The 18,683-nt window shown below is 37.0% G+C and overlaps 1 protein-coding gene across 1 annotated transcript in view; it reads left to right on the forward strand.

Annotated features, from left to right (window-relative positions):
- The window catches only part of RYK (receptor like tyrosine kinase), a 100,974-nt gene that overhangs the window by 60,266 nt on the left and 22,025 nt on the right, over positions 1–18,683 (forward strand). The window contains exons 10-13 of the mRNA XM_036267417.1: positions 3,319–3,388; positions 4,945–5,077; positions 6,747–6,856; positions 7,022–7,181. Of these exons, the coding sequence (XP_036123310.1) occupies positions 3,319–3,388; positions 4,945–5,077; positions 6,747–6,856; positions 7,022–7,181 (473 nt within the window). The remainder of the gene's footprint in view (positions 1–3,318; positions 3,389–4,944; positions 5,078–6,746; positions 6,857–7,021; positions 7,182–18,683) is intronic.

Consider the following 18,683-nt stretch of genomic DNA (forward strand, 5'->3'; position numbering starts at 1 on the left):
GGGCTATCGTTAATTTGTCCTGGATGACTCTTGAATTAACAAAAGAGATTTCTGTACAGAATTGGGTTGATATAGGGTTGGAAGGGGGAAAAGAAGGAAATAATAGTGATAAGAAAACACAATGTGAATACTGGGACTGTTTCACAAGATAAGATTTCTTTTTCCGTATACACTTGAATTATAGTCACTTGCTTGTTTCAACGCCTTACCACTGTAATTACAATGTTCTCTTTGAGCCAGACGGAAACAAGAGAAAGCACATTGAGTTCTTAGCCACTATATGGTCATGGTTTGCTTGGGAAACAGAGAGGAAGTGCATTCACCACAGTCTTTACCTCCAAACTATTACATAACTCCACATGATTATCCCTGAGATTTATTCTTTTACAGTGTTTTATTTTATGTTGTAATTAAACCTACATAGAACACAGTTCTTCCACACATTTGTATGCTTTGTTACATGCCACACAACTAGAAGTGCAGCTTAAAAGGCAAAAAATATGTTTTCAAATGATTATTGACCTTTACTTTTAGGCATAAGCAGGAAATTAGAATTTGGTTTCTTAAAAAATGTATAGTTTTTCACAGACATTTAATAGATAATTCCAGTATAAATATCTAGAGATTAAAATTAGGAATCTGAATTGCACACAAGATTGTCAAATTTAATTTCATAAAATAAAAAAAATTAATTTGAGGTTATTGGTGTTAAGTTCTTTTTTTTTTTAATCCTCATCCAAGGACATTTTCCCATTTTTTGTTCAGATAGAGTGGGAGGGAGAGAGAGGAAGAGAGAGAGAGAGAGAAACATTGATGTGAAAGTGCGAGTGGCTGCCTCCCGCACAACCCAACCAGGGCCGAGGACAAACTGCAACCGAGGTACGTGCCCTTAGCGGGAACCGAACCCAGGTCTCTCTGGACCGCAGGCCGATGCTCTAACCGCTGAGCCAAACTGGCCAGGGCGGTGTTAAGTTCTTAATAGCTTATTTTTTGTAACTTATGAATGTGCATTTTTTAAATCATTTTGTTTTTTTCTTGTAGCTTTTAGAATATACATTATTTTATAGTATTCTTTTCAAATGTATATATCTTGAAGATAGACCTTTGGGTATTTAAAATGTCAATGGGGCCCTGGCCGGTTTGGCTCAGCGGTTAGAGCGTCCGCCTGCGGTCCGGAGAGACCCGGGTTCGGTTCCCGCTAAGGGCACGTACCTCGGTTGCAGTTTGTCCCCGGCCCTGGTTGGTCGTGCGGGTGGCAGCCACTCGATGTGTCCCTTTCACGTCGATGTTCACTCTCTCTCTCTTCCTCTCTCTCCCTCCCACTCTGTCTACAAAAAATGGAAAAATGTCCTCGGATGAGGATAAAATAAAAGAAAATAAAATGTCAATGGGGCAAAAAGGAGGGACATCTATAATATTTTCAACAATAAAGATAAATTAAAAAAAAAAAAAAAAAAAAAGACTAGACCTAGACTAGGAATGGAATCCAGGAAAATGATTTTTTTCTTACTAAGCGGATAAAATATTTTCTCCATTTCAAAGTTTTCTTAGATCATCATCTAGTTCATTTATCTCTTGCTGAATAGAACATGTTTATCAAAGTTAAGAACTTGAAAAATATTATGCATAAAATGACACTACATGAAGTTATCTTTTGTTCTACTTGGGTCTCTGTACTAGTTAATGGGAAGGTGGTAAACTCTTACCAACTAGTGTGGACCTCCAACTATTACTAGTTTTCAGTCCTATAAAGATCCTGCCAGCCCTCAAATAGTCTTGGCTATAATTTCATTAAAGATTATTTCGATTACAGAAAGAGTAATAAGGCACATCCTGCCATTTACTAAGTGATCTTAAACATTCAGTAGCTCTTAGAGTTTATTTCACTGGACATTGGTGTGGATCACCTTTTTCAAAGAAGTACCAGGTGTTCCACTCACTTGGTTTTTTCTCCACGTATTTGACATTCCTACAAAAGTCTTAGCTAAATGACGCTAAGTGAAAAGGGGACACTAATGACAAATAGTGAGGGAGGGAGTGATTTCATCGTTAGAGTTGAAAGTACATGAAATCTGCAGTTTCTCAGCTTTAAGGAGTGAATGTGACATAATCCTAGTGCGTGAGTTCAGTGGTCCAGATTTTACTGGTGGTTCAGCATTTCACTAGGTAGGGCTGGGATTGTGGGCCTTGGCTTTGCTAATCTTTATTTTAATCTTCACCTGAGGATATTTTTTCCATTTATCTTCAGATAGACTGGGAGGGAGAGAGAGAGAAAAACATCGATGTGAGAGAGACACATCAATTGGCTGCCTCCCGCACGACCCTGAACAGGGCCAGGGACTGAACCAGAACCGAGGTTCGTGCTCTTGATCAGAATTGAACCCATGACTCTTTGGTCTGGGGGCCAACGCTCCAACCGCTGAGCCAGACCGGGTAGGGCAGCTTTGCCAATCATCTTCTCCCTCTTACTGCATTGATCAGGAGCTTTATGAATTATTATTTTTACTGTTGACATACAAATTAGTTATTGGTTTTCTTGAAAGTGTTTTAAAGGATACACTATACTCTTAATTTTGTTATTGGTATCTGAAATACTTTTTTTTAAAAATGACACTTATTTTTAATTTTTTTTTTTTTTTTTAATCCTCACCCGAGGATATTTTTCCATTTTTTGTACAGATAGAGTGGGAGGGAGAGAGAGGAAGGGAGAGAGAGAGAAACATCGACGTGAAAGGGACACATCGAGTGGCTGCCACCCGCACGACCAACCAGGGCCGGGGACAAACTGCAACCGAAGTACGTGCCCTTAGTGGGAACCGAACCCGGGTCTCTCCGGACCGCAGGCCGACGCTCTAACCGCTGAGCCAAACTGGCCAGGGCTATTTTTAATTTTATAATGAAAATACACTGTTTACTTAATGGAAATGTTCTTTTCAAAGAGTGGAGAAATGCTTCCTCTTTAATTTTTTTTTTTTATTGATTTGTATGAGCTCTTTAAAGAAGAAGGACAGAAAAAATATTAGCCATTTATATGCCTTATGTGTTACAGATATTCTTTCAGTCTGTTTAGTAACTTTCTCTACTTTGTTTATGGACCTTTATTTCTAATTTCTATGTAGTCAAATTTATCTTTAATGGCTTCTGTTAATGTTGACTATTCAGTGAGATAATACCTACTGCAACAGAACTTTAAGCTAGATCTATTTAAATGTATTTGTAACTTATAGTGAAACTACCTTATAGTCTGAGATAATTATTTACTAATATGAAATATTAGTGTTATATTTCATTCAAGACAATGTCTTCTTCTTTATGTAGATCAAGCTTCTGAAATTCAGGTGACAATGATGCTCACTGAAAGTTGTAAGCTTCGAGGTCTTCATCACAGGTGAGAGGAAAAACCACCAGCATCTGTTAAGTATGGTGACATTGTATTTTACATTTTTATTTTAAGAACATTGTGATGTGTTCTGAATTGAAAGCTTTTTGGCATAGTTTAATTTTTTTCTGAATATAAAAGTGAAATGTATGCTCATAGCACAAAATTTAAAAACATAGTCAACTATAAAGGAGTGTGTACGCCCACATCTGGATAATCATAGCTAAGCATTTGAGAGTTTATACATATTTGTATGCATATTTCCCTTTAAAAATAGAATAATGATATACATGTGCTAAAAAACTTTGTTATGAAATTTTTGAACATAGAGAATGCTAAAGAGAATAATAAACATGAAAAGACTACCTCCTACATTCATTGGCTAACCTGTTGCCATTTTGCTTTGTGTATGTACACATATGTGTACGTGTAACATCTGTCTAGAGCAGTGGTTCTCAACCTTCCTGATGCCACGACCCTTCAATACAGTTCCTCACATTGTGGTGACCCCCAACCATAAAATTATTTTTGTTGCTACTTCATACCTAATTTTGCTACTGTTATGTCTTAGACAACCCCTGTGAAAGGGTTGTTCAACCTCCAAAGGGGTCGCGACCCATAGGTTGAGAACCACTGGTCTAGATAAATGATAGATATTTGTGAGTGGGAGTATTTTAAAGTAAATTGGACATCTCAACACTTTCGGTGCACTTTCAGCATGCATTTAAAATAATTGTTTTCTCTATAATCATATAGAAGGTTAACGTGCTTCTTGGTATAACAAAACAATATATCTGACTTTTCATGTCAGTCACTAAATTCATGTCCACATTTATAAAGGCTACATAGTTGTTCATTAAATGGATGTACCAACACATTTTTTTGTTGTTAATCCTCACCCGAGGATATTTTTCCATTAATTTTTAGGTAGAGTGGGAGGGATGAAGGGTGAGGGAGAGAGAGGGAGAGACGTGAGAGAGACACATCAATTGGCTGCCTCCTATACAACTCCAACCAGGGCTGGGAATCCAACCTGCAACCCAGGTATGTACTACAGATGTTTCTCCTTTTTACCCCCAGACACCTTCCTCCCTATCCTGCCCCCCACCAAGCGTTGTTGTCTATGTCCATTGGTTACACATACATGCATATGAGTTCTTTGGTTATTCTTGTCCATAGTCTGTATTGGGGCTCTTTAAAAAAAGTGTGATGATAGATGAAATGGCATATTATCATAATATGCTCATAGTCAAACATTTGTCTCTAGTTATATTTAGAGTAAAGATTTAGTGTGGCCAGAGGTGTCTCTAGAGAATCCAGTCCACAGGAAACAACTGAGTTTATAACTTTTCCCTATCAAGAAAGTGCATATGTGGGAAATGATAAAGTCTAGTTTAAAAGAGCATTTATAATTTTACATTTTAATGGTAATCATGTTTTTAAGTATGTTAGAGATACTCATGCTTTATTTTAGGTTCTCTTTATTTTATTGCTTTGTATTACAAATAAGCCCCTGAGGTTTTAAATCTCACTTGTCTTTCTCCTGATTTCTGATTATTTTATAGAAATCTTCTTCCTATTACCCATGTGTGTATAGAAGAAGGAGAAAAGCCCATGGTGATACTGCCTTACATGAATTGGGGGAATCTAAAATTGTTTTTACGGCAGTGCAAATTAGTAGAGGCCAATAATCCTCAGGTGAGAAAAATTTGCCAAATACCAGTTATTTACCTGTAGCTTCTGATACTATCTTTGAAAGCAGATATTTACTTTCTTAAAGATAAAGTATGTGAAGGCATGCAAAAAGAAACTCAAAGTGAATCAGAAAATGTTTATAACCTGTCGGTTTGGAGGTAGATTGGTTTATGATTCCTGCCTAAAGGCATACATGTTGGTGATGCTAACATTTTTCCTTATGTACCCATTGCTTGTTCATTCAGAATCACCTCACACCCTCTGTAACACCCTCAGTCATTTTTCTGATAACTCTTGAAGATACTTGTACTAGATCTCCCTCCTAGGAGTGGAAACAGGCCTATTTGGTCCATATTCAGAGCCATTCGGTCCATATTGTACCAAGAAGCTGGTGATGACTGGAGGCAATATATAATTAATACATATATTGGTTAATCCTCACCTGAGGACATTCTTCCTTTGACTTTTTGATAGAGTGGGAGGGAGGGAGAGAGAGAAGAACATTGATGTGAGAGAGACACATCCATTGGCTGCCTCCCTCATGACTCCATCCGGAGCCGGGGATTGAACCTGCAACCCATGCATGTGCCTTTAATCTGGAATTGAACCCGCAACCATTTGCTGCACAGGCTCACGCTCTTACCGCTGAGCCAAACCAGAGGGTGTATTTTTAATATGCTTGACTATAAGATGTTAATCATCTAACAGTTTCTTTTTTTTTTTTTTGTCCTCACCCGAGGACATTTTTCCATTTTTTGTTCAGGTAGAGTGGGAGGGAGAGAGAGGAACAGAGAGAGAGAGAGAGAGAAACATCGATGTGAAAGGAACACATCGAGTGGCTGCCACCCACACAACCGACCAGGGCTGGGGACAAACCAACCGAGGTACGTGCCCTTAGCGGGAACCAAACCCGGGTCTCTCAGGACCGCAGGCCGACGCTCTAACTGCTGAGCCAAACTGGCCAGAGCTCATCTAACAGTTTCTTTACTGCTTGTGCACATAGCTGTGAAGCACTTTGCAAACACATTATGATGGTAGTGGTGGTAAAGCTTAGTAGGTGTTTTTCTGCCGCTATATCTTGTCTCAAGATTTATAATAATGTAGTTATTAGTGTTACTGGGAGAAAATAAATTCAGAGGCTGCATTGAGTATTTGGCTTAATATATTTAATATGCTTTGTAAATGGACAGGATTAAAGCCAGATCTCTAACAAGTGGTTGGAGGCTGAAGCCCCAAAGCATCACCTGGGAGCTGTCGGTGGAGGGAGTGGCAGGCTTTGTATTACTTTGAAAATGGTCCCTAGGGGATGATCTTCTACTAAAACCTGTATTAAAACAAAAGAACTAGTTATTGAGTAATAAGCATTTGAAATATTACCTTGTGAATTCAGCCTTGAACAGATACTTAAGAGTAGCTGCTATATGTGCTGGATGTTGGGAAATACCTAACAAATGAGAGGGGAAATAAATGGTAAATTACTTTACAGAATGGTAAGGACTATAGTAGATATACGTACAGGGAACATATTCTAAGTCAAAAAGTAGCTTTTTTTTTAAACAGCGAGTAGGTATTAAAAGTATTTGGGGAAGAAGTGGGATTGTGGAATAAAATAAGCAGCTGCCATCATAATTAGTGTGCTGACTGCAAACATTGTTATTTTCTGTTCCCACAGGCAATTTCTCAACAAGATTTGGTACACATGGCTATTCAGATTGCCTGTGGAATGAGCTATCTGGCCAGAAGGGAAGTCATCCACAAAGACCTGGCTGCTAGGAACTGTGTGTAGGTGCCATGAGCTCATCACTGTCATTTGATGTTTAGTGTTCCTTGGATTTGAGGTTCTTTCCAGAAATCATAGTGGGAATTATGTTGTATTTAAGAGTAATCATGATACATATTTTTTTAAATACTCTGATTGCATTTGATATTTGTATCTTTACTTTTCAGCATTGATGACACACTTCAAGTTAAGATCACAGACAATGCCCTTTCCAGAGACTTGTTCCCCATGGACTATCACTGTCTGGGGGACAATGAGAATAGACCAGTTCGATGGATGGCTCTGGAAAGTCTGGTTAATAATGAGTTCTCCAGCGCTAGTGATGTGGTAAGTGCTGGGACCCCTGGATTTCAACAAAATAGAAATGAGGTTTTCTGTTTTAAAATACTTTTCTTTTTTTTTATCTAGAAAACTCTGGCTGGGAAAGGCTATGATAATTAGTAAAATTTCCCTGAAATTTTTTGTTGAGAAAGCAAGTGTAGTTAGCTCCCAGCCAGCCAGTGTATGGAAAGAAACTGTAACCCAAACATTGGCCCATCATTGTGTGTAATCTCACTTCATCTTCACAACAACCCTGTGAGGGGTCACTGTCAACACTATGGGATAGGTGGACACTATTACCCCAATTTTAAAGGTGATGACATTGAAGTTTAGAGAGGTTACAGTGTTCGATTATCTTCCTTTTCTTTTCTAAGTCTCAGAATGACCCAGTGGTTCCCAGATCATAAAGATTTATTGTTTTATTTTTTTTTTAATGACCTCCTCTAAGTATTATGGCCTGTGCAATTTATAATTCCTCAGATGTCACTCTCTTCCCCTTTGTCAGTTCATACAGTGGAATTCTCTATGCTTAGTGATGTTGAGTTTCAGAAGTCACATATACTTGTGGGTATTTTGCAGACATTTTTCATTGTTTTTAAGTTCTGTCACTTTCTGGTCTGATTTGAAAGATTAATTTATTTTCCTGTCTCTTGCTTGCTATACTTTGTTGTAATGAACATTCAGCAATTAGGCTAAACTGCTGATAAGGTAGATATAAGTATAGGGAGCTATGGATACATATTCTTGGTCACAAACTAGCTTTTTATTTATTTATTTATTTATTTATTTATTTATTTTATTTTTGTTACAGATGTTTCTCCATTTTTACCCCATTGACACCCTCCTCCCCATCGCCCCCGCCCCGTCCCCAGCTTTGTTGTCCATGTCCATTGGTTACACATACATGCATATAAGTTCTGTGGTTTATCTCTTCCCACCCCCCACCATGCCCTCTTCTGAGGGTTGTCAGTCTGTGCCCTACTTCCGTGTTTCTGGGTCTACCCTATTCCTCAGACTGTTATATTCATTATATTCCATATATAAGTGAGATCATGTGGTATTTGTCTTTTTCTGCTTGGCTTTTTCACTTAGGATAATACTTTCCAGGTCCCTCCATGTCATCTCAAAGGATAAGAGATCTTTCTTACAGCTGCAGAGTACTCCATTGTGTATATGTACCACAGCTTTTTTATCCATTCATCTACTGATGGACATTTTGGCTGTTTCTAGATCTTAGCTATTGTAAATAATGCTGCTATGAACATGGGTGTACATATATTCTTTCTGATTGGTGTTTCAGGCTCCTTAGGGTATATTCCTAGAAGCGGAATCACTGGATCAAATGGAAGTTCAATTTTTAATTTTTTGAGGTAACACCATATTGTTTTCCATAGTGGCTGCACCAGTCTGCATTCCCACCAGCAGTGCACTAGAGTCCTCTTTTCTCCATACCCTCGCCAACACTTGTTGTTTGATGATTTGTTGATGGCCATTCTGACAGGTGTGAGGTGATACCTCATTGTGTTTTAATTTGCATCTCTCTGATGATTAGTGATGATGAGCATTTCTTCATATGTCTCTTAGCCATTTGTATGTCCTTTTTGGAGAGGTATCTATTCAGCTCCTCTGCCCATTTTTTAATTGGGTTCTTTGTCTTCCTTTTGTTGAGTTGTACGAGTACTCTATATATTTTGGAAATTAACCCCTTATCTGATGTATCATTGGCAATGATGTTCTCCCATAGAGTGGGTTGCCTTTCCATTTTGATGGTTGTTTCTTTTTCAGTGCAGAAGCTTTTTAGTTTGATGTAGTCCCATGTGTTCATTTTTTTTCTTTGTTTCTGTTGCCTTAGGTGATGTATCAGTGAAAAGTCTGCTGCGAATGATGTCTGAAATTTTGTTGCCTACATTTTCTTCTAGGATTTTTATGGATTCACGGGTCACATTTAAGTCTTTTATCCATTTTGAGTTTATTTTTGTGTATGGTGTAAGTTGATGGTCTAGTTTCATTTTTTTGCATGTAGCTGTCCAATTTTCCCAACACCATTTATTAAAGGCTGTCTTTACTCCATTCTATGCTCTTGCCACCTTTGTCAAATATTAATTGAGCATATTGCCTTGGGTCCATTTTTGGGTTCTCTATTCTGTTCCACTGGTTTATATGCCTGTTCTTGTGCCAGTAGCAGGCTGTTTTGATTACAGTCGCTTTGCAGTATAAACTGATACCTAATATTGTAATCCCACCTACTTTGTCCTTCTTTTTCAAAATAGCTGTGGCTATTCAGAGTCTTTTTTGGTTCCATATGAACTTTTGAAGTATTTGTTCTAGTTCTGTGAAATATGTCATTGGTATTTTGATGGGATTGCATTGAATCTATAGATTGCTTTGGATAATATGGACATTTTAATGATGTTAATTCTTCAATCCATGAAGAAGGTATGTGCTTTCACTTTTTTATATCTTCCTCTATTTCTTTTTTCAATGTCCTGTAGTTTTCTGCAAATAGGTCCTTTACTTCTTTGGTTAAGTGTATTCCTAGGTATCTTAATTTTTTTGCTGTGATGGTAAATGGGATTGTTTTTTCAGTTTCTCTTTCTATGAGTTCATCATTGGTGTATAAGAATGCCATCGATTTCTTGACATTAATTTTGTATCCTGCTACTTTGCCAAATTCATTTATTAGGTCTAGTAGATTTTTGATGGAGTCTTTAGGGTTTTCTATGTATAATATCATCTGCAAATAATGACAGTTTCACTTCCTCCTTTCTAATTTGGATCCCTTTTATTTTTTCTTCATGTCTGATTGCTGTGGCTAAGACTTCCAGTACAATGTTAAATAAGAGTGGCGAAAGGGGACATCCCTGTCTTGTTCCTGTTCTTAAGGGAAATGTTTTTAGTTTCTGCCCATTGAGTATGATGTTGGCTGTAGGTCTTTCATATATGGCCTTTATTATGTAGAGATATGATCCCTCTATTCCCACATCGCTGAGCGTTTTTATCAGAAATGGATGCTGGATTTTGTCGAATGCTTTTTCAGCATCTATTGATACGATCATGTGGTTTTTATTCTTCATTTTGTTTATGTGGTGTATCACATTTATTGACTTGCGAATATTGTACCAGCCTTGCATCCCTAGGATGAATCCCACTTGGTCATGGTGAATAATTTTTTTGATGTATTGCTGGATCCGATTTGCTAGTATTTTGTTCAGGATTTTGGCATCTATATTCATCAGGGATATTGGCCTGTAGTTTTCTTTTTTTGTAGTGTCTTTTTCTGGTTTTGGAATTAGAATTCTGCTGGCCTCAATAAACGAGTTTGGAAGTCTTCCTTCTTCTTGAATTTTTTAAAATAGTTTGAGGAGAATGGGTGTTAGTTCTTCTTTGAATGTTCGGTAAAACTTCCCTGTGAAGCCATCGGGGCCTGGGCTTTTGTTTGCTGGGAGAGTCTTGATTACATCTTCAATTTCCTTAGTTGTTATTGGTCTGTTCAAGTTTTCTATCTCTTCCCGGTTCAGTTTTGGGAGACTGTGTTTCTAGAAATTTGTCCATTTCACTTAGATTGTCGAATTTGCTGTCATATAATTGTTCATAGTAACTGTTAACGATCTTTTGTATATCTGTGGTGTTGGTTGTTACTTCTCCTCTTTCATTTCTGATTTTGTGTATTTGGGTTCTCTCTCTTTGTTTCTTGGTGAGTCTAGCTAAGGGTCCATCGGTCTTGTTTATCTTTTCGAAAAACCAGCTCTTTGTTTCATTGATCCTTTGAATTGTTTTTTTGGTCTCTATGTCATTTATTTCTGCTCTGATCTTTACTATTTCCTTCCTTCTACTTGCTCTGGGGTTTTCTTTTTGTTTGCTTTCTAATTGTTAGGTTAGACTGTCAATTAGAGATTTTTCTTGTTTTTTGAGGTAGGCCTGTAGTGCTATGAACTTCCCTCTCAACTGCTTTTGCTGCATCCCATAGATTTTGTGTTGTTGTGTCTTCATTTTCATTGGTTTCCAGGAAGTTTTTAATTTCTTCCTTGATCTCCTCGGTGACCCATTCATTGTTTAATAACATGCTATTTAGCCTCCATGTGTTGAAATGTCTTTGCATGTTTTTGTTGCAATTGATTTCTAGTTTCATGCCATTGTGATCTGAGAAGATGCTTGATATGATTTCAGTCTTCTTGAACTTGTAGAGATTTAGTTTGTGCCCTGACATGTGGTCTATCTTTGAGAATGTCCCATGTGCACTTGAGAAGAATGTGAATTCTGCCGTTTTGAGGTGTAATTCTCTGTAGATATCTATTAAATCCATTTGGTCTAGTGCTTCATTTAGAGTCTCTGTTTCCTTGCTAATTTTTTGTCTAGAGGATCTATCCAGTGGTGTCAAGGGGGTGTTGAAGTCCCCTGCTATGATTGTATTGCTGTTGATTTCTCCTTTGACGTCCTCCAGAAGATTTTTAATATATTTTGGTGCTCCTATATTGGGTGCATATATGTTTATCAAGGTTATATCTTCCTGTTGGATAGATCCTTTCAATATTATGTAGTGGGCTTCTTTGTCTCTAGTTATGGTCTTCATTTTGAAATCTATTTTATCAGATATGAGTATTGCTACCCCAGCTTTTTTTCCTTTCCGTTTGCTTGGAAAATTTTTTTTCTATCCTTTCACTTTCAACCTATGTGAGTCTTTTTTGTGAGGTGGGTCTCTTGTAAACAACATATAGATGATTATGCTTTCTTATCCATTCAGCTACTCTGTGTCTTTTTATCGGAGCATTCAGTCCATTTACATTTAAGGTGATTATTGATAAGTATTTATTTATTGCCATTTTTATTTAGTTTGGTTATATTTTTCTTCCTATTTCTCCTGCTAATTACAACAGTTCTTTTAACATTTCTTGCAGTGCTGGTTTGGTGCTAATGTATTCCCTTCGCCTTTTTTTTTTTTGTCTGGGAAGCTTTTTATTTGACCTTCTATTTTGAATGACAGCCTTGCTGGGTAGAGTAGTCTTGGATTCAGATCCTTGTTTTTCATGACCTTGATTACCTCATGCCATTCCCTTCTGGCCTGTAGTGTTTCTGTTGAGAAGTCAGCCAAGAGCCTTATGGGGTTTCTTTTGTAGGTAACCTGTTGCTTATCTCTTGCTGCATTTAGGTTTCTCTTTGTCTTTAATTTTTGGCATTTTAATTACTATGTGTCTTGGTGTTTGAGTTTGAGTTCTTACTTGGGGCTCTCTGTGCTTCTTGAACTTGAATGCCTTCTTCCTTCACCAAATTAGGGAAGTTTTCTTTCACTATTTCTTTGAATATATTCTCTAACCCTTGCTCGTTTTCTTCTTTGGGACTCCTATGATGTGAATATTATTACGTTTCCAGGTGTCCCACAGTTCTCTTAAGCTGTCTTCCTGTTTTTTAATTATTTTTCCCTTTTTGTTTTGTGATAGGTTGATTTTTTCTACCCTGTCTTCTAATTCACTGATCTGGTCCTCAGCTTCCTCTACTCTGCTCTTTATACCTTCCAATGTGTTCTTTATTTCTGATATGTCACTCTTGATCTCTTCTTGGTGGTTTTTAATTTCCAATTGGTTTATTTTAGCATCTCAATGTCCTTACTCATGCTGTTGAGCTTCCTCGATATCATGGCTCTGAATTCTAGCTCTGTTAACTTGCCTAACTGCTCCACATTGATCTCATCTTCGGTGGAGGTCTCTTGTTCTTTCATTTGGCTTTTGTTTCTGTGTTTCACCATTTTGCCGATCACAGCGGGCTTTGGAGCCTGCCAAGTTTTTCTTGTGGGTCTTGGTGTTCTGCTGTTTGTGGCTCCCTCTCCTGGGTTTAGATGAGCGAGGGAGGACCCACATTAAACACCACTGTCAAGTCTTACTTTCCTGGTTAGAGTTGCTAGCCCAGGAATGGTACTATTATCCTCTAGCTTTTTGCCTGGAGGCTAGCAGTCTAGGTCACTTGAAGAGTTTTGGGTTGTTACAAACTAGCTTTTTAAAACATTCAGTGTGTAGGTATAAAGAAGTACTTGGGATGGAGTGGGATTGTGGAATAAAATAAGTAGCTAACATCATAATTTCAGTGCTAACTGCAAACACTGAATGATCACTCAAGGATATCTGTTAGTGTTATGTGTAAAATCTTAATAGAATAATTTGTTTCAAAGTTACAGTGGTAAAAAGTGGGCTTACCATAACATTCTGTATTGTGTTGTAATATTTTATTTATAGTATCATGTTATTCTTTAACTTCTAAGTGTGTATGTTTTAAGGATTACTCTTTTAATACATTCTCTCTCTCTCAGTGTATTAGTGTCCTGTGGCTACTTGTAACAAATTACAGCAACCTTGGTGGTTTACAACAGAGATTTATTTTCTCAGAATTGAGTTCTGGAAGCCAAATGTTTGAAATCAAGATGCAGACAGGGCTATGCTTCCTCCAGAGTCTCTAAGAGGCAAACAGCCTTCCTTACCTCTTCCAGCTTCTGGAGGCTGTTGACATTTTCTGGCTGTGGCTGCCTCTCTCCATATTCATATCGCCTTCTTCTCCCTGTGTGTTTGTCTCTCAAAACTCCCTCTGCCTCTCTTCTAATGATACATATGATTGTATTTAGGACCCACCTACATAAGCCCCAGGATAAGTAAGCTACTATTCTCAAGGTCCTTAACCACTTCTTTCCCATATAAAATAATATTTACAAATTCCAGGGATTCTAATGCAGACATATCATTGGGGCCACCGTTCAACATACTACACTCAGTAATTGAAATTATTTAAAATTACCATATTGAAAAGCTGATATTTTAATGTAAAATTCTTGAAATGAGAATGATTTGATAAGGGTTGAAAAACCCTCTATTGTTAATTAAAATCTAATTACATTTTTTTTCTTTTTCAGAAGCTAGGTTAGCTATTTGATATAGTGTGCCTTTTTTATATACAGGTGTCTTGATAACATATGTTCTCTTGATGGGGGTGAACAATTTACTCACATTATCTTTTGCCTTTTTTTTTCTATTAATTAAGGTCTTTTATTGTGCATTTCATCAAAATATTTTGTTTAAACTTAATTTAAAATCAACCACTCAATACTCTGGTTTCTCTTCAGATAGCATAAATCTTTCGCCTTTTACTAAAATCACCCACTCTTGGGGATAAAACACACACACGTATCTGACCATTGTCAGATGGGCAGAGTAGGTATGAGTGGTGATGAGAAAGGGAACCTTTCCTTCAGAAGCAGCTGAGTGAACAGTGGAGAAAAACTTGTCCCTGTTGCCATAGCCTTTCCCAGCCAGAGGCATGGGGTATGTTGGAGGACAGGTCGGGAAATACACTCAGACTCTTAGATCATGAACCCTAAGGGCTCAGCTTGTATAGCAGTGGGGAGCTAGGCCTATTCTGTTTTTTTCAGAGCTTTCATAATAGAATAAAATATCTCTAACGATAAAGCCAAGAAGTTAAAATTTCAAGTAAAACAGTACAAATATGCAAAGCATCTAAAGAAAACCTGGAATTTTTCTTTGGGGGGTGAAGGGTTGCTTTTATGGTTTTGATTTTTCTCAAATAATATAAAAAGGGAAAGCAGAGCTTGCGTTTAGGCCAGCACACAGCTGCTGTATTGAATGACAGTAAGGACCCATTGTACTGTTTGATAAGGTGTTTGTTTTTAAGGTGGCCAAGTCTTTATTTAGGAGTTCTGAATTGTAGCTGGAATTCTTTATCAGTTTCTACATTAAGCAAAGCTGTTTTCATTGGGGTGGGGGAGGGATAGGTTTAACTTGGGTTTTAGAGCATAGTTTTTAAAAACAGTATCAGTTGAATTAGAGCTTATATGGTTTTCAGATTTACCCCTTTAGTAGAAAAGCCTACTTTGGAACATTTTTTAATACAGAAAAGTAAAAGAAATTTTCCTTTGTGTTTTTTTACAATCATTCCATAGTTGATTTAAAAGAGTAATTCACTCATCTCTTTAGGATATTAGTATTTTTTTCATTGGTTGATTTAAAATATTTATGATGGTGTTACTCATTGAAATATAACAGTAGTTGCTGACTTAGTAGAAATTAGTTGGCAGTTGAGGTAAACCCAAACTAGTCTATTGGGCAGGAAATGGAAGATATTTCTTAGATGACAGTCTACAAGTATTCCGTGTAACCTCAAGAGATGGGATTATTTGATTATTCTCTTACAAAAAGGAGTTTTGCTATTTGCTTACACAGTGAAGCCCTCCCAACATACATTGCTTCATTTAAAGTGCTTCAAAACATTTAATGTTTTTCTGTATATAGGTATTTCAATTTATACTCAAGCACTAGTGTGTATTATTTTTATGACATTTATAATCAGATATTTCAAAGGAACTCCAGAGTGAAAATTAAATTAGATAATACACTTTTAATCAGTGAGACTAGTTAATAATACATCTCTAAGCAATGTGATCTATCTTTCTTCAGCTCCGTACACTGCCCTGTAATAGCTGGTACAAGTCCATGTTGAGGATAAACAGAATAGGCCAAGCTCCCCATTGGTTTAGTTAAGCAAATATTTTTAAATTATATTTAAAATTAGTTATTTTTATGGTTATGATATTTTATACATTTGCAACAGTTCACAAATTTTATATAAGAATCTGCCTTCTGTCAGAATGTAGTCATACCTTGGTTGCTGCTTGATCATTGGGCAGCTTTATTTTTAAAAATTATGAACTTAATGGTAAGCAAATTAACAGGAGAATTACTTTAAAATTATACTTACAGCATGTTTTGGCATAAACTTGAAATGTCTGTGTGACCCAAATTCTTCTGAGTTGTACTTAGAATGTGATGGTGAGAATGCACACTTAATCATGTTTTAACTCCTAGTCCAGATTTTTCTACTGTAGAGTCTTGTAAATTCATTTCCTTTAAAATTGCATATATATTTCCCCACACCACCCCCCAAATATCTTCTGCCTTGAATAATTGAGATTTAAAGGACTAGGAACACCCTTGTGTTTCCCATGACTGTGATGTGCCCATTAGTGTAAAAATCCTGCTTTTCAATTTTATGGGATTGGATAATTTTTTAATTCTTATATTAAAAAACACATGTTGCCCTGGCCAGTTTGGCTCACCGGTTAGAGCGTCAGCCTGCAGTCCAGAGAGACCCAGGTTCGGTTCCTGCTAAGGGCACGTACCTTAGTTGCAGTTTGTCCCTGGCTTTGGTTGGGTTGTGAGGGTGGCAACCACTCGATGTGTCCCTTTCACATTGATGTTCCTCTCTCTTTCTCTCTTTCTTCCTCTCTCTCCCTTCCACTCTATCTGAACAAAATATGGAAAAATGTCCTCGGACGAGGATTAAAAAAAAACAACCAGATGTTAAAGATTGCTTTTAAACATTTGTATTGAAAAAGTGAAACAAATGAAACAGAAACAAACTCATAGATACAGAACAAACTGATGATTCCCAGAGCCGAGGGGAGGTGGGGGATGGGCAGAAAAGGAAAAGGGAATTAGGAAGTACAAATTTCCAGTTGCAAATGTTTGGGGGGTGTAATGTACAACATTGGGAATATAATCAATAATATTGTAATAATTGCGTGGTGACAGGTGGTTAACTAGACTTACTGTGGTGTTCACTTCATAAGGTATATAAAGGTTGCATCACTATTGTACAGTACCTGAAACTAATATAATATTGTATGCCAACTATAATTCAAAATATATTTCAAAAACAATTAATTTAAAAAAAAGTATATACCTAATCATGCTCTGTTTCACTTTTTCTTTATGGATGAAGTTGGGAGTTTAAAAGCTATATTTAATGTTCTATTTTTGGGCTGAAAAACTTCACACAGGATCACATTGCAAAACAAGTAATACAGCCTCACTTTCACCAGCCTCTCTACATGTAAAGTACATATGTTAGGTATAAATGTCACACCTAACTAATGATTTCACTGCCTTGGAGGGGACATTTTATTTGTCCTTTAAAAGACCCTTAACATTTGTGCATTTCTTTATAGTTAAAAACTCTATATGGTTTGTTTAGAAATATATTAATGTTTTCTATCTTAAGATAATACATTTTGTCTCTGGGTTGTGTTTTCACAATTTTTAGTGGAAGAGTCTATATTTTAATATATCAAGATTCTTACAATGTTAATATCAGCTTTTAACTGTTGAACCTAGGAAATACACACAACTAGATTTGACTAGTTATAAATCTCGAATATTATTTTAAGATATGACATCATCATGGGCATTCTTAAGAATTTCTGGATATTGTTTTTATCAGATGTGAACACTACCATAGATTCTTTTTGTGACTTTCTTTTCCTTTATTTGAAAATAATTTTTTGATTTATAGTTTCTTTGAATTATTCAGCTAATTATAGTAGCTAACATAATTCCGCTGTTAAGAGACTGCCTTGTATTAAGATACTAAATACAATCAAGAATGCACAACTAGGAGTTTCTTTCTTAATGGTTTTCTTGTCTTTATAGTATAACATTGTGTTTAAAAAACATCTTCTTGGGAAAAACAAGTCAAGAAAATTATTATTTTTATTTATTTATTTATTTTTAACCCTCACCCAAGGATATTTTTACATTTATCTTCAGACAGAGTGGGAGGGAGGGAGAGAGAGAGAAAAAGAGACATCAGTGTGAGAGGAACACATCGATTGGTTGCCACCTGCACGACCCAAACTGGGACCAGGGACTAACCACAACCTAGGTATGTGCCCTTGGATGGAATCAAACCTGGGACTCCTCGGTCTGCAGGCCGATGCTTTTTTTTTTTTGCTCGAGGTGAGAGAGTCCAGATTTTATTTTATTTTATTTATTTATTTATTTTTTATTTATTTATTTTTTACAGATATTTTACCTTTTTACCCCATTGGCACCCCCCACCCCACCCCACCTCCGCCCCATCCCCGGCTTAGTTGTCCATGTCCATTGGTCATGCATACATGCATATAAATTCTATGGTTTATCTCTTCCCACCCCCCCACCCCCTCTTCTGAGGGATGTCAGTCTGTGCCCTACTTCCATGTTTCTGGGTCTACTGTATTCCTCAGACTGTTATGTTCATTATATTCCGTATATAAGTGAGATCATGTGATATTTGTCTTTTTCTGCTTGGCTTCTTTCACTTAGGATAATACTTTCCAGGTCCCTCCATGTCGTCTCAAAGGATAAGAGATCTTTCTTTCTTACCGTTGCATAGTACTCCATTGTGTATATGTACCACAGCTTTTTTATCCATTCGTCTACTGGTGGACACTTGGGCTGTTTCCAGATCTTAGCTATTGTAAATAGTGCTGCTATGAACATGGGGGTACATATATTCTTCCTGATTGGTGTTTCAGGCTTCTTAGGGTATATTCCCAGCAGTGGGATCACTGGGTCAAATGGAAGTTCAATTTTTAATTTTTTGAGGTAACACCATATTGTTTCCCATAGTGGCTGCACCAGTCTGCATTCCCACCAGCAGTGTATTAGAGTCCCCTTTTCTCCACACCCTCGCCAA

Source organism: Molossus molossus, unplaced genomic scaffold (assembly GCF_014108415.1).
Source record: "Molossus molossus isolate mMolMol1 unplaced genomic scaffold, mMolMol1.p scaffold_m16_p_18, whole genome shotgun sequence".
Taxonomy (NCBI): Eukaryota; Metazoa; Chordata; class Mammalia; order Chiroptera; family Molossidae; genus Molossus; species Molossus molossus.